This window comes from Triplophysa dalaica, chromosome 5, assembly GCF_015846415.1.
Source record: "Triplophysa dalaica isolate WHDGS20190420 chromosome 5, ASM1584641v1, whole genome shotgun sequence".
In the NCBI taxonomy this organism is placed as follows: domain Eukaryota; kingdom Metazoa; phylum Chordata; class Actinopteri; order Cypriniformes; family Nemacheilidae; genus Triplophysa; species Triplophysa dalaica.
The window spans coordinates 14,431,791-14,450,757 of NC_079546.1; the positions used below are offsets into that span (position 1 = coordinate 14,431,791).

Genomic DNA, 18,967 nt, shown 5'->3' on the forward strand with positions numbered 1-18,967 from the left:
GATGAACAGCTGTCCTTCAATGATCATATAGCAAATACAACACGGTCATGCCGATATGCCTTATTCAACATTAGAAAGATCAGGCCCTATCTCACGGAGCATGCGGCACAACTCCTTGTCCATGCCCTGGTAATCTCAAGGTTGGACTACTGCAATGCTCTCCTTGCTGGTCTTCCTGCAAAGGCTATCAAACCACTTCAGCTGGTTCAGAACGCAGCAGCACGCCTCGTCTTCCAACAGCCCAAAAGGGCTCACGTGACTCCCCTTTTCATCTCTCTTCACTGGCTACCGGTTGCAGCCCGTATCAGATTCAAGTCACTAATGCTTGCCTACAGGACTATCACTAGATCTGCACCGGCTTACTTCCACACTCTCCTGCACTCCTACACCCCATCAAGATCCCTGCGTTCAGCAAACCAGCGGCGTCTTGTATTGCCTTCCCATAAGGGCAGTAAATCGCTCTCCCGCTCTTTCTCATTCACAACTCCTTCCTGGTGGAACATTCTTCCTAACTCTGTCCGTTCAACCAACTCTCTCACAACATTTAAAAAACTACTTAAAACCCATCTCTTCTGTGAATACTTGACAAACAAATGAAAAAAAAAAAAAATAACACACTAACCCTTTCTCTCAACAGGTAGTGGTCTAGCTTTTGTTGAAACCAGTAACTTTATATTGGCACCCAATGTATTATGGCTCCTGTATGACATATCGCTTATTGCTCCTAAACTCTTTGTAAGTCGCTTTGGATAAAAGCGTCTGCTAAATTTCTAAATGTAAATGTAAGTTATTTGCTTGTAAAAATGGTAGTCGACTCTGAATCACACAAACGAGTCGTGGACGCATATCTACGTCACTATACATGAACGTGATGCTGAGACTGCCGGGAAAACTTATGTCTCCTCCCCCAAACACTGTTGCACGTTCGTGATGCGTGTGTATCATGTCTAGAGTCTGTGTTCTGTGGTATGAAACTAAGTCCGTCTTATTTCAGCTACCTAAGCAAGAAAGTCTGAGGGAAAAAAGGTTACAATTAATTTTTCAAAGAATACCGAAGGAGTATAACCCCAGGGTTTACTGTGTGCGCGTCATTTCACCCATGATTGCTTTGATAATCTTAGCGCGTTCAGTGCAGGATATGTGAAACGACTATCCTTGAGAGAGGGGGCAATACCAACTCTATTTGGACCTTGTAGCTCCAGCGAGTCCCAACCTGTAAGTGTGACTTTTGATATTTGTCTGAACTTCAAGAAATATTTTTGTACCTTATGTCTGTGTTTAGCTAATGCATATAAAGCTAACATTAGCATCTAGCGTTATTTCTGATGTGTTACTGTCAGGTTTTGGCAGAGACGAAACAGACAGAATGGTAAGTTTAATTTGCAGAATGGATCGGTACAATGAAATAGGTGAATATCCGGTAAGATGACAAAACAGATGTAAACTTATCCGTAGTGTAACCAAGTCTCTCTCTTTATCTTGCTGATAAAGCTGATGATGAATTCCTTTGCAGGCGGGAAGAAGATTCACTGTGAAGATCGGGATAGTAGGTAGGAATACAGGTACGTATGGTATAGAGTCTGTATCATGTGTAGACGAGATCAGACAATGAGTGAATGTTGGTTTGTGGTATAAATGGGTGCACTGCTGATGAGGTCCAGGTGATAGTGATTAGTAATCGGGTGACAATGACTGTGTGAATGACTGAGTGGGCGGAGTGAGGGAATGAGTGGAGTGAGATGGTGATGGAATCCTGACAGTTACAGTTTGTTTATCTTGCTATTTACTCGGCTGATTTAATTGTTCAATCCATGAATTCTCAAAGTATTTGTTTCAAGAACTAAGTCGAGTACTATCTGTATTGTAATAACATCTGAAGATAAGAACACGTTACACTGTATGCCGTGTCAACTAGTCCATGTATAATACTGTTACAATAGAATTGTAAATGTCCTTTTTCTTTCTGGGATCTGCATAAGGATGAATTAATTCACTAAATACTTTAAACGTTTATGAACTTAATAGAATGTTTTATGAAATAATTTTGGATTGGAATTAAATGATTTATATAATTCTTCTTTTAGACTACATCTCAGCAGACCATTGGGTCACAACAAATTTCAAGTCGAGGCTAACGTATTTTAAGAAAAATAATAATTAACATCATGGATAAGCAAAACATAAGTTTTAAGTTTTCCCGGCAGTCTCAGCATCACGTATATGTATAGTGATGTAGATATTCGTCCACGACTCGTTTGTGTGATTCAGAGTCGACTCCCATTTTTACAGGCAAATAACTTCGTTATTTATTCACCTTCGGACTTACAACTTTGCAGATAGCTTACTTTCATACACGGCAACATAACAGACTGCATGAAACGTCATTTTCATAATGTCATGTTACGTACGCTTTAAAATAACATACCGGTTAAAGCCCCGCCCATCTCAAGACAACCCGACACACTTCCGGGTTAGGTCCCGCCCACTTCCGGGTTAGGCCCCGCCCAGTCCGAGTACAGATACAGATAATTCATATGGTTAACAGATACTGATAATGCTGTACTCGCTCATCCCTAGAATGTTAGCAATTGGAAAGAAACTGTAAACATATTTTTTTTACGTTTAGTGTACTCAGTGCGTCAGTCTCTGTTTGTGGAGTTAACTCAAAAGTGTGCTTAGTGATAGGTTTCATTACGCAGAACATTCAGGACAATTTTGTACACGTCTGCATGAGACTGCTATCTAGTGGACGTGCTTCATGTTTGACTACCACGCCTCTTTGAACCAGGAAACTTAGTTCGGGGAAACTGAAACTGAACTGTGCATATCAACTTTCTAATTTGTGTACATACAGTTAAATGGCAGAAGCCAGTATTTCGTGGTCTCCAGAGCAGTTTAGCTGTTCAGTGTGTTTGGATCTACTGAAGGATCCTGTGACTATTCCCTGTGGACACAGTTATTGTATGAAATGTATTTCTGACTGCTGGGATCAGGATGTTCAGAAGGGAGTTCACAGCTGCCCTCAGTGCAGAAAGACCTTCACTCCAAGACCTGCTCTATTTAAAAACACCATGCTTGCTGACGTTGTGGAGAAACTAAGAAGTATAAAAGTACAAGATGTTTCTGCTCGCTGTTACGCTGGACATGGAGATGTGGAGTGTGACGTCTGTACGGGAAGAAAAAACAAAGCCATCAAGTCCTGTCTGGTGTGTCTCAACTCTTACTGTCAAACTCATCTTGAGCAACATGAGACTTTCTTTAAAACCAAAAAACACAGCCTGACATATGCCACTGGACGACTTCAGGAGATGATCTGCCCTCAACACAGCAAAATTTTTGATATCTACTGCCGTACCGATAAGCAGTATTTGTGTTATCTGTGTATGGTGGACATGCACAAAAACCATGAGATTGTTTCATCTGCAGCAGAGAGAAGTGAGAAACAGGTAGGAGCTGAGTGGTGTGTATTAATGTTATCAGTGTTATCTATTTGCTCTTTATTACATGTTTATTAATGGTCACAACTATGAATTGTTTATTGGACAAACAATTTAACATTAAACAGTGGCTTTGAAAGTTCACAGCATGCACTGCAGGATTGAAATTGCGATACTCTCAGACCCATGGTGCATATACATAACACTACACTACACTACACATAAAACATATATATATTAAAAAATACAATTAAATACAGATTTTATATATATATATATATATATATATATATATATATATATATGTGTGTGTGTGTGTGGTGTGTGTGTGTGTGTGTGTGTGTGTGCGTGTGTGTGTGTGTGTGTGTGTGTGAAAAATACAACTTTAGAAGCAGGGATATTTATAAAAAAAAAGGTAATTTTAATTAAAAAAATTAAGGAGGCTAATAATTGAAACAATCGAATATTAAACATTAAACTCACTTCATCAGGTTGTCTGATTTTTTATGTTCACTTAACTTTTTTACAATAAAGTATTTCAGGTGTGATTTTTTTACATTCATTCAGGCCTCACCTAAACATAAAATACACTAAATAAAACAGCTATGTTCAAATGTCTATGACGTTTTTATTCATAAGCAGGTTAATTTGTACTAATTGTATATGATTTATAACTATGCATGCATTTCAAAGACCCAGTTAAAGGAGACCCAGAAAAGATATCAGGACAGGATAAAGAAGATGCAGACAGAGCTTCACAGGATACAAGCAGTTGTGTGGTCTTACAAGGTGAGTTGTACAACAAAAACTGACATCTGGAAGAGTAACTACTTACCAGTCACAGAAGCTCACTGTGACTCATATACTGTGATGTAGCTGTAAGATCTGATTGTAATGTGTGTCCTAACAGCGCTCTGCACAGAAAGCAGTGGATGACAGCGAGAGGGTTTTTACAGAACTGATCTCGTATATTGAGAGAGGGCGATCTGAGGTGACACAGCTGATCAGAGATCAGGAAAAAGATGCAGTGAATCAGGCTGGACGAGTCTTGGAGAGACTAGAGAAGAAGATTGATGATCTAAAGAGGAGAGACGCTGAGCTGGAGCAGCTTTCATGCATAGATGATCACATCCGATTCCTGCGGGTAACTGAGATGTGATGTGAACAGTGGTCATGTTTTACAGAGATTTAAATGTTTTTGTCTGTGTGTTTGTGCAGAGTTTCCAGTCGCTCACTGTTGCCCCTGAATCTTCAGACTCACCGAGCATCACTGTCAGCTCTCTCCTCTCTTTTGATGATGTAGAAAAATCTGTATCTCATCTGAGTGAAAAACATCAGCATTTCTGCAGGGAGGAGTTACAAAAGCTATCCGATAGAGGTAAGGTATCATTCTATTTCTCTTTACATTCAACTGTGAATTATAATGTCAAAATACAAAAATCATCAAAACTAATATTTAATGTTTGACACTTGATTTTAAATGACATCATGTACAATGTACTTTTGATTTATTTCTAAAGTGAAACACATTGAAATCATTGCCTGCCCCGAACCCAAGACCAGGGAGCAGTTCCTTTTATGTAAGTTGCTATAAATCACTATGTAACAAGGTTTAATAGTTGGGAAGGAAGGAGGCGGGAACCGGCGAACATTTAAACCACTTTAATAAAAATAAACAAACAATCACGCGGAAGTTAAATGCCGGCAGCCACCTCACGGTCGACTGCCGGCCAAGATAACATACATACAAACTCAAAACATATGTCCGGGCCCGGTCCTCTCTCGTCAGCAGTCCCGTCGCTCGTCCTCCTATGCTCCCGATTTCCTCCGTGAGATATGCGGGACCTGTGTGCGCACAGCTGATTCCAACTATCACTAACGCCACCCGCCCCGCCTCACGGCTCTCGTCACGCCTTCCTCACCACACACTATAAGCCCTGTTTGTTAAATTTAGCGGCATCCAGTGGTGATGTTACAAACTGCAACCAACGGCTCACTCCACAGCTCACCCCTCCCTTTCGGAGCATTACAGTGGCTGACACAGGACAAAGATGTCTTCCCTTTTTCAATTCTTTGCTTGAGGGAGATAGAAAATTTACAAAACGTGCTCTGTAGAGCAGTTTTCTGTTTAAGGCTACTGTAGAAACAACACTGCGAATTCCATGTAAGAGGACCCGCAGTCTGGACATAGAAATAGCTTTATACACCTCTGAAAACATAGAGTACATATATATTATATACAATTTATGTCAATAGATCCTCCTTAATATTTGATATGGCACCTTTAACTGAAACATTTTCAATGAAATGGATAACTTAAAATAATGAAGAGAAAAAGGCTAAATATTTGGTATAATAAATAAACAATGAACAGGAGTGTACATGAATGGCAGTGTACATGTATATTTTCAGTCTAATCAGGACACGGTATGAAGCAGGCTGTCTTTTTTCACACTGAAAGGGATTTTTTGAGATAACAACCCACTTCTTGCACAATATTCAGCTTATTACACGGCTTACTTAATAAGCAAGATATACTTGATATGAAATATCGATTTGAAATATTACCTCATTTGTAACGAAAACATCTAGATGCAGATTTTGTTTTCCTCAAATTCTGTTATGTTCCTCAGATTCTCATGAGCTGACACTGGATCCAAACACACTGAATAAACGCCTCCGTCTGTCTGAGGAACCCACACGGAAATGTAATATATGACATATATGTCCCTATATCGTAAGTGAAGCTGTCATATATGTTAAATATATTAATATCACATGTATACATATCACTAGATATATGTTGATATAAGTTTCAAACATATATAAATTGTCCATATTAAATGAGTATATAAACATATATTATTACTGTGTATATGATTATGAATTGTATAATAATGTATGTTATTATCATATATGTCATTAATATTTGTTTAATTTATATATGCAAATTTATTTTACCAACAGACATACAAACATTTTTCATGTTAACCATATTAATTCTGTTATATTTTCCTTATTTGAACGGCTTGAACTTTAAACAAGTCTACAAATTGCACATTTTAGTTTCTATTCCATTTAAGAATTATCATATAAAAAATACCATTCAAATTATATTTTCAAATTTCATTTTATTTTTTATGTCAACAACCATACATCTATTTCTTCATTTAAAAATGCATACACAACATTGTTTAGAAATGCACCTTAAACATTTTAAATTGCACTGCTTATATACAGGTAAGTAAAAAAACATAACATCTTTGAATATGTTTTGTAAATAAAACTTAAAAACTACCCCACCCTTCAAGTCAGTGTGAAAACTAGTTCTGTCAGCAAAGCTGCAAAAACTGATGTCAGACAAGAAAAATTAAAGAGTTACTTCATAATGATTAAGAAAGGTCAAAACATAATCACATCTGTACTGTTCCAAAGGCATGTACAAACATTTGTGTTCAATTGTTGAGGCATGTACAGCAGTTAAGTGAGACAGCACCTTCTTGACTGAATGGAAGTGTGTTGGATTTTGAACACGGGAAGAAAAGCTGTGCTTCCCCTCCTCAAAAAAACGACCAATTGCATAACAAGTACTACCATTTCCTAGGTCAGTCACCATGAATGTTTTGATAGAGAAGAATGTGTTGTCAGTGCCTACACGAACTATACTCGAATTCCTCTTCTTTGAACGGCGATATAACTGGGAATGAACAATCACACCATTGACAAACACTCGGTCATAATAGTCTACAAACTGCTTCTCAATCCGATCACCAACACTGTGTAAAGCAATGTAGTCATCATGTGCTATCATTTTTCTTTTGGGTGTTCCAAAAGCTGTAACTCCAGAACATCTCACAGCACGCTTTAGCTCTGGTTTTCCCCTGAGTAACTGACTAAGAACAGCACTACATTCTGAGAAGGGATTTTTCATTGCTTGACTGGCATACAGTGGTAGAGCTTTTTTAATCCAGAAAACTTTACATATTTGGATAGGCACAGACTGGGTGCTTTTGACCATTTCTTTTAACTCCATGTTATAGGCCTCAAATTGAAAAGCAGAATGGGTCCATAATGGACCCCAATTCTTGACACTTCTTGTGAGATGGAGGCAGAGGTGAACATTGTAGGTGACATTGCCTATTCCATAAAGGAGCTCCATCTCAGATACAAACTGATGAAGCAGCTCCTGTGCTTCTAAAAGCTGCTGAGATGAAATCGATGTAGTAAGCAGCAAAGCTATGCCACTTGCAAGCTTCATCCAATGGTTAAGGTATCTCTCCGGTAGAATCCCCTTAAGAATGGGAATACTGTAGTAAAGTAGCCACATCAGCCATTCATGGGCTTTCCAGTAACGTCTTTCTTTGACAGATCGAGGTGTTCTGGAGACATTACTTGGTGGCTTTATCTTTAACAGTAGTTGGTCAATTTGTGTTATGGACCTGCCGATGTACCAAGGAGATTGGTGGTTTTCAGAGTTACACCATAGTGAAGTAACGGACCTTGTAACACCAAGAAGGACGCTGTGCATGTAGTCAGGGACACATCCCTCAATTATATCGAATCCAGGTAAAAGGGACAACACCGAAGGTCCTTTCACACCTACTGAAGGTGTGCCTGTCTCAACTGCCCTTAAAACTAGCTCCAAAGTCTGACTTTGACGCCTTAGTTCCATGTTTTCCTCAAATGGGTAAACCCTAGCCTTTCCCTGACCACGTTCAACAAGGGTTCCTCAACAAGGGACAAAAAGAACACCCAAACTCCCCATTGAACTGCTTAAAGTTCTGTAAGAGTGGACGGGCAACAGAATCACTTACAAGTATTAAAGCATATACTTTGCTGGTACCGCTTACACCATCAGATGTAACCCAATCAAAGCCACGATCATGTAGATCAATGCACTCCTTTACAAATGGCTCAAGAAAGATGTTCATCGGAGGCTTTTTAGCCCCAAACCATAGTGCTGTTAACATAATATTGTCAGATCTCAGATTGGGAGGTAGTTCATTTAAAGTGCACAACAGGGGCCATATGGACTGTGAAGAGGATTTGAACAATGGTACACCATCACAGCTAAAGGTGATCGAAAAGTTGGGGCAATCATTCAGAGGTGTGAAGGCATCTAAAGTCTTTTTATAGAGCAGACCATCATATACATCATTAATTAGGTGAGCATTTACACTATCCTTTTTATTGACAGTCATTTGTGGTAACTTGTGTTGTTCAATAATATTTCGTAGTTGTGCTTCTAGAGGGAGAACAATAAAAAAGTTTCCAGATGTCATGTGCTTCTTTGCATCAACTTCTTTGCCGCAAATTCTACAACCTACACTTTCATCTTTTTCTTCCATTAAGAGAGTACAATCTGAACAGAAATGCTTGATAACAATGTAGTCCTTATAATCAGACATGTTTTTGTAAAAATGGTGTTTAGAAGTTGACACTGAGTGTTCACCAGTGATAACATTTATGACTTTAAATATGTCTTCTAATGCTTCATCAGTCAAACCATGTTTGCATTTTAGAGCTAGAAGGAGCAACTCATGTTCATTTCTTTGTTGTTCATGTAGTGCTTTCTCACTGTATTCTGGCACTGCCCATAAAGGAGGCACATGGCTTTCATTGCTGGGGGTTTTCTCCATAATTTCATCCCCTGTAATGCCTTCGCCCTGTTGGATCTCATCACTTGATTCTTCTACATAGTCAGTCATGTTCTGTTGGACCTCCACTTTACTGTGTAGGATGCTTGAATCATGAGGTATAGTTGATTCCTTTACTTGTTGCTGAAAGCCAAAGTCAACAAATTATTTCTCATACATAAATGTCCTGCTTTGACAAGGTAATAAGAAATCATGTCTTTTTTTAACAGTACTTTTTACAAGTTGACATACATTTTGGGATAAATATGGCATAATTGACATTTGGCGACAGGAGTAAGATTTAAATTATAATGTTAGGAGGTGAGCATCAAGATTATGGCGGAAGATTTGGTTCCAAAGCACACTGCAAAAGCACCTATTTGGCAGTATTTGGGATATAAACCTACATTTGAAAGAAAATGTATGTGAACCCTTTGGGCTTACTTGGATTTCTTCATAAATTGGTCATAAAATGTATTCTGATCTTCATCAAAGTAAGCCCAAAGGGTTCACATACTTTTTCTTTCAACTGTAATTCGAATAGGAAACCCGAAAACCTTAATGATCGCCATCTGAAAACTTTGCCTGATAAAGGTGACTGAATCTGAGGTAATGCTTCTAAATTACATTTCCACCGCCCAATAATTTCTTACATGGCATGTTATTAGTTTTGTAATAAAGTTCTGTGTTTAATGTAAGCGAGTATAAATGTCATTTTCCTGTTCTGTTAATTCAAGTAATTACTGCTTCTAAATTGCCACTTATTCAAAAATGGAAGCAATTTACGAAGTGTGCACACTGAACCCTGTGACAATTCACCCAACCCCAAATGTCCCCGGTATGTCCTGGGTACAACCAATACAATACCTATCAACCGGTGAAAAAAACTGTACCACAGTCACATCCCTAAAAACCAGGTGTGTAAAGGTACACACAATCATTTCAAATCCTTGTTTCCACATGGACATATTAAGTGGGGGACAGCAAATTAGACCCCTATATAACAATCATTCTCATTACCTGCAAGGAATCATCAGATGCATCCAGATCATCTGGTTTTTCATCAACATCTGCAAAAGCCTGAAAAAAACATTTACGGATCATTCACAGGTTATGAAGAAATAATGAAGCTCTGGAAAACAGGTTATATTCTGAGGACAAAACAGTGAAAAGGTGGCCGTGTAGAGCACTGCTAATATGAACTTTTCCCACTGTGACAAAAGCTACATATTTTGGCCTTTGTTCTGACAGTATATGTATAATATGTATTCTCCTTGCCTGCAAGAACCCATCAGGTGCATCCAGATTCTCTTGTTTTTCTTCAACATCTGCAATAATCTGAAAAACAACATTTTAAAGAATTAAAAAAAACTTTACAGACAGAAAAAGTTTATAAAACCAAATTTTATAATGATAAAAACATTGTGTTATTAAGCTGTGACCTCATGTTTTTGTCATGATTTAGTTATTTATTCCTGTAAAGCTGCTTTAGAACAATGCAACATTGTAAAAAGCGGTATATAAATAAAAGTGAATTGAATCAAATGGAATTAAGTGTTTTAATAATAATTTTAACATCAATAATATATTTGGGTGAGGAAGGCACGAGTTAATGCAGGGTTAGTTGTAACACAGATATTTTACAGATACACAGGGTCAATCCATTTTGTGAAATTGTGCTTTTAGTATTTTTATCTCAATTAAAAAGATTGTCTCCCCTAAATTTTGGAAAATTTTGGTTAATTTTTAGGAACACACTTCGGGTACGGGTCGAGTGCGAGCTTGAAATTTAACTGTAATGGTCGGACCGGGTTAGGTTTAACAACCTTGGGTACGAACCGGGTGCGGGCTTTGGCTAAAGCCTGTGCAGACCTCTAAGAACGCACATTTTTTTGCTGGAATTGAATAATAAAGTCCCTTCAATGTTTCTCAGTACTCTCTACTCTGTGTGTGTGTGTGGGTGTGTGCATGTTTGTGTGCGTGCGTCTGTGCGTTCCAGACAGTGAGAATGAGACAATTGATGTTTTGAGCTTGTCCACTTTTATTTAAACAAAAATGGCTGTATGTCAAGTAGGGGTGTGACGATACACTCAGTTCACGGTTCGATACAAATCCCGATGCTTGGTTCCGATATCACGATATATAAACAAAATTAAATTCAAGTTTAAATAAAATATTTATTTTCAAAATATAAACAATTCTCCATTGCACATAAAACTGAAAAATTGTACCATTACATGACAAAACTGAACCTTATGTACTGTAGGTTTGTCACTGAAGAAAATTGCATTTTAACATACCTATATCTTTTTTAGAACGTAGCATTGGTGCTAAAGAGGTTTTAAGTATCACCCAAATCACACAAAAGTATGACACAATTTTATGGTTATGTTCATGGGTTTCACGTTTGGTTAGCGTTAGCACCATTGATTTACATCACACCCAAACAAGCACCGCAACATGCACACATCACACAAACAAGCGGCTCTGATATTAACAAATACTTGTACAAATTTGCAAAAGTTTTTTTAAAGAGATATCTTAAGTTAACATTTTTTTACTTTTATAAAGCATTACCCTCCCAGACAACCAATTTATGTTACATAGATAGATAGATAGATTAAGTCATATATAGAAAGATTAAGTTATATATAAGACAGTAAATCCATACTGCTAAACAAGCAGCACAAGCAAACACTAAAATAAATACAAGTTGGGTTTCTAGAGTTTTCTCTCTTGAGAAGATATAATAAAAAAATTGTTCACGAAATGTGAGACAGTATCTCACAAAAACTGTGTACACCCATGAAACAACAGTTTTTAGAAAATAAGATCCGTAATGCCTTGTGACAGTAATTTTATAACAGCTAAAAGAGTTTTAAATCTTTCTGACATTATGCTTAACAGTACATCTTAGCTGTATATTGTCACTGTAAAGCACAGCTTAACGGTGCTTACTGCTTTATAAATCAAACAAAATTTTTGTGTAATTGAGGCAAAACTAAAGTATAGGTTGTACACTGTTCTTCCCCCTACAGCCAACAGTACAGGGCACTTCATTCAGGAGCCAGCTTTATTGGACATCATTTTCAAGAACAATTGTGTTTACTGCATTTCTCACCTGACTGAATGTCTCTGCATGTCTGCTGGTAACAAAAGGATTCTGGTCTTCTGATTCTGAAGTCTGGTTCTGCTGTGTTGCAATATCCTAAATATTGATATAGAAAATATATTTCAGTATTAAAGAGCTAAAGTACGACGGAGTATTAATGCCACGAAAAAAAAAAAAAAAAAAGATTTCGAGAATAAAGTCGAAATGTTACGAGATTAAAGTCGAAATGTTACGAGATTAAAGTCGAAATGTTACGAGATTAAAGTCGAAATGTTACGAGATTAAAGTCGAAATGCCACGTAAAAAAAAAAAAAAGATTTCGAGAATAAAGTCGAAATGTTACGAGATTAAAGTCGAAATGTTACGAGATTAAAGTCGAAATGTTACGAGATTAAAGTCGAAATGTTACGAGATTAAAGTCGAAATGTTACGAGATTAAAGTCGAAATGTTACGAGATTAAAGTCGAAATGTTACGAGAATAAAGTCGAAACGTTACGAGAATAAAGTCGTAATAATTTGGGAAAAATAACAGAATTGCTAGAAACAATGGATGTGGAGGATTTGGTTAGATCCTATTTTAGACTATTATTTAGCAATAAGGAAATTCTTTTTTTTTTGACGCATCATCACGGAGTTATAATTTAGTAAAAGCACACTGCAGAGATTATGTAGGAAACTGAATTTATTCAGAAGAAAAAAATCAGACATGAACTGGTTCAGATGACGTGCTTAAAGTAACCTAAACTCTTATTACGTCGACTTATTCTCGTAACAATTCGACTTTATTCTCGTACATTTCGACTTTATTCTCGTAACATTTCGACTTTATTCTCGTAACATTTCGACTTTATTCTCGTAACATTTCGACTTTATTCTCGTAACATTTCGACTTTATTCTCGTAACATTTCGACTTTATTCTCGTAACATTTCGACTTTATTCTCGTAACATTTCGACTTTATTCTCGTAACATTTCGACTTTATTCTCGAAATCTTGGATTTTTTTTTTTTTAACGTGGCACTAAAACGCCGTCGTACTAAAGAACTTTTACCCTTAACAAACAATTTTAAGTAACAAAATTTGTATTACATTACATACCACATATCACATCAAAGAGTAATTATGCCTTAAGCTGGGGCCCCACCAAAAGATAATCGGGATGATTTCTCCCCTTCCGACCATCTTGGATAGCGCCCCGTTGATCTTAAACGGCTCTACCGATTATCTTATCAGATTTTCTTGTGGTGTGATGTGTGTTAAGAGTGAATGACCTGATCGGAAAGAACGTCGGAGCCGCCCCAATCAGGATCAGAAATCCTAATTTGAGGGGGAAACTCAGAGAGCTACACACAGTCTCATCCCGACTCGTTTTAACGCACAGGGTACCCCTTTGGCGACGTTTTTCGGCAGCGAGGAATGCAAGGTTTACCTGTTTTCATGAAATTGTATATTGTATATAATTTGCAATGATGATGTGTCAGGGTTTGATTTATGTTTTACATTTACACCCATCAGAGAACATAAGCACAAGAACTCTGTTGATTTTCACGTTGAACAAAACAACAAACATACCAAATCCTTTAAGCTATCCAAACTGGCAGAGTGCATCGAGGACATAAAACATTGGATGACTAGTAATTTCCTCCTTTTAAACTCTAGCAAAACAGAAATATTACTTATAGCACCAAAATTAAGTAAACCGAATATCTCCGATTACAGCCTGCAAATTGAAAGCTGCACTGTTACTCCAACAAATACAGTTAAAGACCTAGGCGTTATATTAGACGGCAACCTGTCATTTAAAAATCACATCTCAAATATCACAAAAACAGCCTTCTTCCACCTTAGAAATGTTGCCAAATTACGAAATAGTTTATGTGTTGCAGACGCAGAAAAGCTTATTCATGCATTTGTGACCTCACGGCTTGACTATTGTAATGCTCTACTTAGTGGTTGTCCTGTATCATCGATAAACAAACTACAGTTAGTTCAGAATGCAGCTGCAAGAGTTCTTACTAGGTCAAGAAAATACGATCACATAACCCCAGTTTTATCATCGCTTCACTGGCTACCCATTAAGTATCGCATTGATTTTAAAATTATTTTAATTACTTACAAAGCCCTGAACGGTTTAGCACCTACTTACTTAACCGAGCTTTTATCACGTTACAACCCATCACGCTCGCTGAGATCTCAAAACTTAGGACTTTTGACAATACCTAGAATAACAAAATCCACCAAAGGTGGACGAGCTTTCTCATACGTAGCACCTAAACTCTGGAATAGCCTTCCTGATACTATTCGAGGGTCAGACACACTCTCCCAATTTAAATCTAGATTAAAGACACATCTTTTCAGCCAAGCTTTCACTTAATGCATAGTTAATGAACAGCAGCTACGCTAATTATTCTCTTTATTCTCTTTCCGCCTCTGCCTCGGGATGCCCATCCCGAGGTAGGAAGAAGTTCCACCATGTCCAGACGACCGACAGATGCCCATCCCGAGGTAGGAAGAAGTTCCACCATGTCCAGACGACCGACAGATGCCCATCCCCAATTTGAGATTACACCAGATACAGCTGCAGACTGACTGACCATCCCAGCTCCATCTAAGGCAATTCCACCATCTGCCAAGAGAAATATGACCATCGGACCATCCCAGCTCAGACCACTACATCCCCAACCAAGAGCAAAGACGGACTATTTGTCTTATTAATGCTGAAGTTACAATATTTGGTATTAAATGCTAAACTAAAATCACATGTCACCAGTCTGAGTGCAGCTATGACACGTCAGAGGGGATCTGGCCCTCCCGGTTGAGCCTGGTTTCTCCCGAGGTTTTTTTCTCCATTAATCAATCATTGGAGTTTGGGTTCCTCGCCACAGCAGGGCAGTGTTGGCCTGCTCACCGGGAGACTGCATTCATTCATTTATTTATTTAGAAATTAGATGTTATTTATTAGAATGAACTTACTCGTTGTATAAATACCATGCACTGTGCTGTGTTTTAACTTTTCTGTTTTTCCTGTTTGCCCCTGTAAAGCTGCTTTGAAACAATACACATTGTGAAAAGCGCTATATAAATAAACAAAAAAAAAAAAAAAAAAAAAAAAAAAAAAAACAATCAGAAGGCAAACTAAACGCATGTCAATCCATAAAATATAATTTTATATAAATAATGTGTTAACCGCTGTACCAGAAACATAGCCACCACAGTAACAAAAGCATAACAACTGCAATTACAGTAATATAGAAATCACAGTGATGTAAAGAAACCGAAGTGATGTTTTTTTTGGTGAGTTTTCATTCTAAACCGTCGCAAAGATCATCGCCGCAATTTATTTTTGTCTGTCATCTGCCATGTTTATTCTAAAGTCTTGAAATAATTTGTGAGGTTTCCCGTGTTGAAAGTTGGGATACTGTGTGAAATTCTTGTTTAGGAGCAAAACGATTTGAATCTAGGATTTTTTCTCCTTATGTTTGTGGTCTCTCACAGTTTGAAAATCCTAAAAGATTCAAAAAATCTTTTGGTGGGGCCCCGGCGTAACCTTTCAGCAAGACCAAACCATACACCATTTTGAAATTATTATTTACAAATAAAACTTTGCGCTGTTGATTAAGCAAATATAAATGTGTTACTGTTGTTTAGTACATTGGAAGCTTTGGGTAATCCAACCTCAAAGAAATCTGGTTTAAAAAAGGAGATGGAGCTAATAATGTGTGCCAGAATGTACAGCCTAACAATCTGATCTTTAATCCTTACCTGTGACATATCAGCAAAAGAATTTTGTTGTCCACTCACTCCAACATGGTGGGATTGTCTGCAAAGCATTAATGAAGAGTTAAAAAATAAAAGTAAATTTTTTGTAAATATATAGATGATATCTGGATCCTGTGGGTGAGCGGACAGTGCTCCAGACAAATTTTCTGGTGACCGGAGATTAAATTCCGATTCGAGGCCCTTATTTTCTTGTGATATTTTAAAATAAATTATTTATTTTTATAAGCATGTAAACTACAACAAAATTACAACGTAATCCAAATCCAGCTGTCTCACAAGACTGCATCTAATGGCCATTTAATACAGCGAAATGAGATGTATTTGACACATTTATTTGGTTATTATAATTTTGTTATGCACTGCATGCTTAACCTGTATTACAGTGTTCGCCCCTCTCAACAGCACGTTAATGGTTAACAATGTTTAATGTTATTTGATTATTTCCTATGCCGTTAATACTTCACAACTGCCAAACGATCCCTTTATTCCACAGTATTCAGGGCTATTTAATTGAAAAAAATTAAATAAATAAAAATGACAAAATCAAATTTGCCAGGGCCCTCTGCTGATAGCACGTGTCCGGTAGACCCGTAATCATTGAACTCTTTGTATTTAATATTAATTTGCAATATGATTTCATCGATACATTCCTGTAAAATTCTCAAAGAATATAGGCTAGCCATTGAAGTGTAATATTGATATAAATAAACATTACATACCTTCTCCACCGATGTTGTGTTGTTCGTGGAATGTTTTTTCTCTCCAATAGGTATTTTTTGTACTTCATCTCACTACCATCGCACACAACACAAACGTTCAACGGTAGCAAACTGACGGTCTTTGGAAGCCTGGCTGGGTTCGACTTAAAATCAGTTAATGAGGGCAGAGCAACGCACACGTGTTTGACCTTTTGAACTGGGCAGTTATCAAAGTACCGTTTCGTATTTTTGCGAGTTGTTCTCGCGATACTTTGATGTCATACGGCGATTGGTTCGCGCTGTTATTACAGTATTCATAGCATATCAACCTTTATTGTCCATAGCAACGGCAGTGCTGCCACAAATTATATGTTTTCTTGTTAAAAGATAAAGCATTAGCATTATTCCAAACCGAATATAAAGTATGATTGATTTATCAATCCATTATTATTATTTCATTTAATATTATTAGAATCCGAGTCAGAATTCCTTTATTGTCACATCACTAACAACACATGTGCTGTAGTGAGTGAAATTCTTTAGAGCGGGCTCCAGACAGCGCAGAATTTAATTAACATAAAAGACAATATACATTTTCAATTTACATATATGGACAATATACAGATTGCAATGAAAAGTATAGCTTAGTATACATAGTATACGGCTGACCTACTTAACAGTACAGTGTTATATATAATATATGCAATGCAGTATGATGCGCATGGATGGTATTTCAGTGATATGGATATATAATTGTATTAAAGTGCAGTGTGTGCTGCTGTAGAGTCCAGTATGTTGAAATGAGGTGAAGTGCAATGTATGGCGAAAGATATAGTGGGGTGTGTAAGAGTATCATTTCTAGCTTTTCATTAACCTGATAGCCTAAGGAAGAAAGCTGTCTCTCAGTCGGCTAGAGCGGGATCAAATACTGCGGAAACATCTGCCTGATGGTAGCAGAGAAAGCAGTCTGTGGGACGAGTTGCTGGAGTCACTGATGTAGATGTCGTGGAGGGAGCTAAGCTCACCTCCTACAATGTGGAAGGCAGTTCGCATTGCCAGCAGTGTTATTTCCATACCAGGCAGTGATGCAGCCAGTCAGGATGTTCTCCACAGTACAGGTGTAGAATGATTTGAGGATGTTGGAGCTCATTCCAAACTTCCCCAGGCGTCTGAGGAAGAAGAGGCGCTGATGTGCCTTATTAAGCACTGCCTCTGTGTGAGCAGACCATGTCCTCAGTGATGTGGACGCCGAGGAACTTAAAGCTGTTGACCCGCTCCACAGGTGTCCCATCAATGGTGAGGGGGATGCGTTCTCTGCTCTGTTTCCTGAAATCCACCAGCAGCTCCTTGGTCTTGTCGATGTTGAGTGAGAGGTGGTTCTCCTGACACTATTTTGTCAGTGTGTGCAACTCCGCTCTGTAGGCCGTCTCGGCGTTGTCGGTGATCAGGCCTACCACTGTGATGTCAGCGAATTTTACTATGAAATTGGAGCTGTGTGTACCTGCACAATCGTGTGTGTACAGGGAGTACAGGAGTAGGCTGAGAACACAGCCTGAGGAGTATGGAGTATTTTTGGAAGCATGAAGGAACCACATACAGAGAGAGGGAGAGGTTGAAGATATCTGTGAAAACCCCAAAAAGTTGCATGCGCATGCTCTGAGTACATGGCCTGGAATACCATCCGGACCCGCAGCCTTTCAGATTATTAATTTTGTTATATAGGCTTAATACTTTTACTTGACATACCAAATACAAAAGAGTATTGTGGTTAAATTATATTTAGGCCTATTAGAAAAGGCACTGTGTTTTGCAACACTGAGATTAAAGCATTTATCTCAAAGAAAACCTTTGCGCTGGACAACATAGTAGATAATTTAGGCTAGTATAGTATATACTAAAACTAATATTAATTTTTCAACTACATATTTACATTTACATTTAGTCATTTAGCAGACGCTTTTATCCAAAGCGACTTACATAGAGCAACAAACGATATATGTCATACAGACATATAATAGTACAACAGCACTTACTTGGAATGTAAAAGTTTTCAAGTCACATAGAGGTTTGTATGGTACAACCATATATTTTCTATTACAAATTAAGCAGTTTGCCTTTACAAATGACTTTCTGTATACAACACTTCAACTGGCTACAACTGCCATCCTTGTCAGATGCAACAGGTATACCGCTGCACAATAAAAAGCATCATAACTTTATGCACACTTTATCTGCAGACAAAGTTGTAAAAATGAAAGTATATGAATTCCTTGTAAATCTGTGTCGCATGTTGAGATCATCTT

General features: G+C 37.7%; 2 protein-coding genes across 3 annotated transcripts; one reads left to right on the top strand and one right to left on the bottom strand.

The window, feature by feature from the left end:
* The first annotated feature begins 2,614 nt into the window (after positions 1 to 2,614).
* On the top strand, positions 2,615 to 9,025 carry LOC130421267 (tripartite motif-containing protein 16-like). Of its 2 annotated transcripts, XM_056749066.1 has the most exons (7): positions 2,615 to 3,446; positions 4,131 to 4,226; positions 4,348 to 4,581; positions 4,656 to 4,815; positions 4,958 to 5,017; positions 6,071 to 6,174; positions 9,005 to 9,025. In XM_056749066.1, exons 1-6 carry the CDS (start codon positions 2,859 to 2,861, stop codon positions 6,154 to 6,156), a joined length of 1,224 nt encoding a protein of 407 aa, XP_056605044.1. In that variant the 5' UTR covers positions 2,615 to 2,858; the 3' UTR covers positions 6,157 to 6,174; positions 9,005 to 9,025. The 2 variants fall into 2 exon arrangements, with proteins under 2 accessions (XP_056605044.1, XP_056605043.1); XM_056749065.1 differs by lacking the exon at positions 9,005 to 9,025 and having other exon boundaries at positions 6,071 to 6,260.
* On the bottom strand, positions 8,153 to 16,817 carry LOC130421266 (uncharacterized). The gene is made up of 6 exons (XM_056749064.1): positions 16,686 to 16,817; positions 15,949 to 16,006; positions 12,195 to 12,281; positions 10,352 to 10,411; positions 10,094 to 10,153; positions 8,153 to 9,217 (listed from the first exon to the last, which is right to left on the bottom strand). Exons 1-6 carry the CDS (start codon positions 16,751 to 16,753, stop codon positions 8,153 to 8,155), a joined length of 1,398 nt encoding a protein of 465 aa, XP_056605042.1. The 5' UTR covers positions 16,754 to 16,817.
* Between the last annotated feature and the right edge of the window lie 2,150 nt (positions 16,818 to 18,967).